Source organism: Pteropus vampyrus, unplaced genomic scaffold, assembly GCF_000151845.1.
Source record: "Pteropus vampyrus isolate Shadow unplaced genomic scaffold, Pvam_2.0 Scaffold267, whole genome shotgun sequence".
Taxonomy (NCBI): Eukaryota; Metazoa; Chordata; class Mammalia; order Chiroptera; family Pteropodidae; genus Pteropus; species Pteropus vampyrus.
Window position 1 is genome coordinate 276,648 of NW_011889048.1, and position 4,834 is coordinate 281,481.

The 4,834-nt window shown below is 67.6% G+C and overlaps 2 protein-coding genes across 2 annotated transcripts in view; one reads left to right on the forward strand and one right to left on the reverse strand.

Moving 5' to 3' along the window:
• The window catches only part of STK11 (serine/threonine kinase 11), a 19,123-nt gene extending 15,040 nt beyond the window's left edge, over positions 1-4,083 (forward strand). The window contains 3 exon segments of the mRNA XM_011375187.2: positions 41-280; positions 2,250-2,467; positions 3,091-4,083. Of these exon segments, the coding sequence (XP_011373489.1) occupies positions 41-280; positions 2,250-2,452 (443 nt within the window). The 3' untranslated portion in view covers positions 2,453-2,467; positions 3,091-4,083.
• A 68-nt stretch (positions 4,084-4,151) lies between these two features.
• CBARP (CACN beta subunit associated regulatory protein) overlaps positions 4,152-4,834 on the reverse strand; it is a 7,305-nt gene continuing 6,622 nt past the window's right edge. The window contains exon 9 of the mRNA XM_011375228.2: positions 4,152-4,290. Within this exon, the coding sequence (XP_011373530.2) occupies positions 4,152-4,290 (139 nt within the window). The remainder of the gene's footprint in view (positions 4,291-4,834) is intronic.

The window sequence follows — 4,834 nt, forward strand, 5'->3', positions numbered from 1 at the left end:
GTGCGTGTCTCCAGGGGCCTAGCTGGGCAGGGCCGGTGAGCAGAGCTGGGTGCCCGCAGGCCGTCCTAACGTGCAGGCTTCCACAGCTGGTTCCGGAAGAAGCACCCGCCGGCCGAGGACCTGGTGCCCATCCCGCCGAGCGCCGACTGCAAGGACCGGTGGCGCGGCATGACGGTGGTGCCCTACCTGGAGGACCTGCACGGTGGCACCGAGGGCGGGGACGAAGACCTCTTCGACATCGAGGACGACGTCATCTACACTCAGGACTTCACGGTGCCTGGTGAGTCTGGCGGCTACAGCGGCTTGCTGCCCGGCCTCGATGTCTTCAGCGTCCCTGAGCCCTCGGGGCAGGTCTAGCCACACCGGCAGGAGCAGGTGGGGACCTCCCAGCTCCGCGCCGGTTCCTCGGACTGCGGACCGCATCCCGCCTGGCGGTGAGCGAGGGGGAGGCCCCGGGGCCGCTGTCGCCCGCCCTGACGCGAAGCCTTGCTTCCCCAGGTGGCGAGGAGGCATCTGAGGCAGGGCTTAGAGAGGAGCGAGGCGCCCGGCACAGCCAGCGCACAGGCCTGTCTGCAGAGGACGCGGAGGCCGGGCTTGCGCCCAGGCTGGAGGGGCCGCCCCAGGCCTTAGCATAGCACCTGCCTGCCAGCCTAGAGGCCAAGTCGCGCGCGCCCGCGGGCCTGGCCGCCCTTCCCGGGAGTCAGGGAGGCAGCCACCCGGGCTGCTGGCGTGTCCGTCCGCAGCAGCTGGTCTGTTCTGCTCTGGGGCCGCCCCAGGCCCGCCATAAAAGTTTGCCCGACGTGCGTGTCCGGCTGGTGCTTGGGTCCGCGCCCCGGCCGGGTGGCGGGGGCAGGTCCTGCTGCGGGACGGCCACTGTGCGGCGCCGGCCTGTGGGGGGGCGGGCCCTGGGAGCCGGGTCTTCGGCTGGGCTAGGGCAGGGTCCACGTGTCCTGGGTCTTTGTGTCCATCGAAACTGGTCTCAAGGGCGCCCCGAACCCCGGGCAGTGGAGTGTATGTGGTGCCTACGCCCCAGGATCCTTGGCTGCACGCCAGTCTCTGTCCAAGGCTTCCTGGAGCCTTCATTTCCCTCCCACAGAATGGGGCACTGGGGCTTGGCATGGTGACAGGCGCCTAGGTCACCCTCGTCAGTGGGCAGCCTGTTGTCCTAGCGAGCCTGAGTGCCAGGCCCGCAGAGCTGGCCCCTGAGCACCTTTCAGGCCTGTGCGACACCCCGGGGGGCCTTTCCTGGGTGGGGGCCCCAGCCTGGGACTGTCTAGCTCCACAGTGGTGTGGCCACTTCTGTCTGGCCTGCTCGTGGTGAGGCCGATGCCTCGTCCACTTTGATGTCCGCCGTGGGGTCACTCTCGGAGGTTCTCAGCTGCTCGACCGCGGCCTCGCTAGACATCCGCCATGGGGTCCTGCCATCCGTCCTGAGAGCTGGGCCTTGGGCCAGGTGTGGCTGGGTCAGTGGCTGTGGGCACCGGCCTTGAGAGCGAGCGGGGCGTGTCTGGGACCTGCCGGCCGCCCCCCAGCCAGAGACGCGGTGCTGGGTGCTGGGCTCCAGGTGGCCCTACACAGGGTGAGCTCTGATCGGGGCGCACGCGGTAGCTGTGGCAGTTACAGAAGCTGCTGAGTCAAGCCCTGGACGTCCCTGACCGAGAGGGAGCCCTGTGCTGGCGAGAAGATGGGGGGCTCCAGGTGGCTGAGACAGCTTCTCCACCGATGCTGCGGCAGGACGGGCCCTGGGCAGCAGGCAGTCCTGGCGAGTGCTGGCTGGGCTGCACGGGCCCTCAGAGGGAGCAGAAGACGTGGCCCCTCCCTGCAGACTCCTCTCCCCGCACCTCAGTGGGGGCAGGCAGCCCCAGGCCTCAGCCCCCTGGATGCTGGGGAGCGGGCAGGGGGGACTCGGCAGACCCCCAGCACCGATTCCTTCATCCGTGCCCAGTGCGGGCAGCTGGCGGGCTATCTCGCAAGCCTTGCCTGAGCCCAGGCCCTCCCAGGTCCCGCAGGGTCCTGCGAAGTGTGTCTCAGGACAGGTGAGAGGGCCGCGCCCCAGGTCCTCTGCCCGCAAGGGACTGACCCCCAGCTGCTGGCCACCTCAGGCCAGCTCTCCCTCACCCTGGGTTAGGGCCCTACAGGCCGGACCTGGGTGGGGCGGGTGGGGTCACGCCCGGGGAGCGGGCTGGCTTGGGAGGTGTTGGTCCCGGGCCCTCATCAGCCCACACTCGCCCTCCTTCTCCCCCTCCTAGGACAGGTCCCCGACGAGGAGGCTGGCCAGAACGGACAGAGCCGGGGCCTGCTTAAGGCCGTGTGCGTGAACGGCACGGAGCCAGCCCCACTGAGCGCCAGATCCAGGGCGGAGCGCCGGGCCAGCGGCACCTCCAACCCCGTCCGCAAGGCCTGCTCCACCAGCAGCAAGATCCGCAGGCTGTCGGCCTGCAAGCAGCAGTGAGGGGGGCCGCCACAGGTGGGCCATGGGGGGGGCGCACCACGGGCATTTCCCCGGGCTCGGCCCGGTCACCCTCGTGGCCACTGCCGACCACAGCCAGCTCTGCCCTTCAGAAGCCTGTGAGTCGGCGATCTCCACTCCAGGGTCCAGGTGGAAGGCAGAGGAGGTCACTTCCTGCAGGCTCCTGGCCACTCTGGGCAGGATGGGACCTGCGTGCAGAAGGAGGTCTCGGGGGCTCACCCTGCCCCAACCCTAGGCTGCTCCCAGGATGGGGTGCTGGCCTTGGAGGTGGCCATGTGGGTGGGGGACTGGGAGGGGCCAGGCTCTGGCTGACACTATCACCCTGATCGCTGCTTATTCTTCTCCCTGTTTCCCCCTCCTGCCCCTGTCTGCCCCAGTCCTGGAAGTGGGGATCAGGCCCCAGAGGTTCTGGAGACCCCGTCTCTTGCTCCCCTGCTCGGCCCCAGCCCCTCTAGGGCTGCGCTTCATCCCCTGGGCAGTGGGTGCGACTCACACAGTGCAGCTCCCAGATGTCTGACGGCCTCAGGGGGCCCGGGGGTGGGGCTTGCTTCCCAGGATGCAGGGTGTGTTCACTTGCCCAGAATTGATCACTTGTGACCTGTTCTGCATCTCGCCTCCAGGAGCCGCAGCCCGTGCCGGCCCAGGTCCTCAGTCTTCCCGCCAACAGCAGGCCCAGGACGGCCGCGGCCACGCCTTGGCACCGCCACGCCCTCGACGCCAGGGAGTTCTGGAGGGCTTTGGCTGGCGGACAGCAGGGACTGGGGTCCGACCCCCCCACCCCCCACTGTGGGCAGTGGACACGATCTCCCGTTGACTTTGCAATCCCGTGCTGAGCCCCTCCGCCCCGGCCGGGGGAGGAGCGCGAGGCCGGCCGTGCACTTTAGTTCGGACTACTGGCTCACCCGCCTTCTCTTTACTTCGCCCCGGTCAGCGCCTCCCACACCTAGTGACGTGTTCGACAAACCGCAGCCGCCCGGGGGGCGGACGGGCCTGTCCGCCGAGACGCATGCCCAGCACCCGCGGGAGCCAGGCAGCTGCCTTGTTTTTGTTGTTCGGTTGGGTCCTTTTCCTTTTTTTTTTTTTTTAAGAAAAAATAAAACAGGTGGATTTGAGCCGTGGTTGTGAGGGGTGTTTGGGAACTGTCGGGGGCAGGACTGTGCGGTCAGGCAGGGCATCTGAGCCTGAACCGGGACCTTCGGTGGCCCCCGAAGTGCAAGGGCTGGCTGCGGTCTGCAGGTCTTGCTGGAGTCGCGTGGGGGCACCTGCGCCTCCAGGAGGGGGGTCTGCCTTTGGCCTCACTGGCACTGCGTCCTAGTGGCGACTTCCCTCCAGAGCCTCTGCTCAGCCCAGGGCCTACCAGTCCACAGCACAGGGGCCAACAGCCACCAGTGGGGACACTGGCCCTTTTCCCCAAGGCACCTGTGCGCCTGGGTCCCCAGAGAAAACCCAGAGCAAGCGAGAGTATGCAGTAAATATTTATAATCAACTGAAAACAAAACACAACAAGAAACTCCATCGCTGGATAGGACACAGCTCGAAGCTTCGACGAGCGGGGCAGGGTGACTCCGCCGCCCCATCTTTTGGCAATAAATAAAGCTTAGGAAACTTGAAACCTTGGCCGTTTGGGTTTTGTGTAAGTCTCAAACACTGCTGAGTCCTGGCGGCTCTTTGGAAGCTGCGGCTACAGGGCGGGCGGCCCACTCACATGCGCAGGGTGGGCGCACCACGGGGTGGGCGTGGGGCGGCGGGAGGCGCCGTCCGGGGCCAGGGTGGCTGCGGTGGCGGCAGTGGGCACGGTTATTGCTTGGAGGGGGCTTGGACTGCCGCGAACACACAACGCAGTGAGGTAAACGGCTTTGGGGAGTTGGTGGCAGCGGCCGGTCTTCTCGTCACGGATCCTGTGGCCCCGTGATCCGTGTCCCAGGGGGCTAGGCGCATGGGCCCTGACATGGACCCCAGTTCGTGCAGACCAGACGAACCTTGATCTAACTGGTCCCAGGAGGAGAGCTCTGCACATGCGTTTCACGCAGCCAGACCTAACAGTCCTTCCAGGACGCAGACCCTGCACGTGCGCCTCCCATGGACGCAGGCCCCGCCACCACCCGGAGGCCACGGCGTCTGAACCTGGGCCTCGGTCCCTCCAGACGAGCCAGGCTCCTCGGGCCTCGGAATGCCGCAGGGATCCAGCGAAGTGCCCGAAAGGGGCCGTGCACGTGCGTCCCGGGGCGGTGCGGGGCATCCGGGGCGGTGTGCTTGCGTGTGAGGCCCCGCGGTCCGGCGCATGGGCACCCGGTCGTCGCACCCCTGGTATGTCCAGCTGCCGAGGCCCTGTGCATGCCAGAGGAGCTGGAGAGCGGGTGCGGG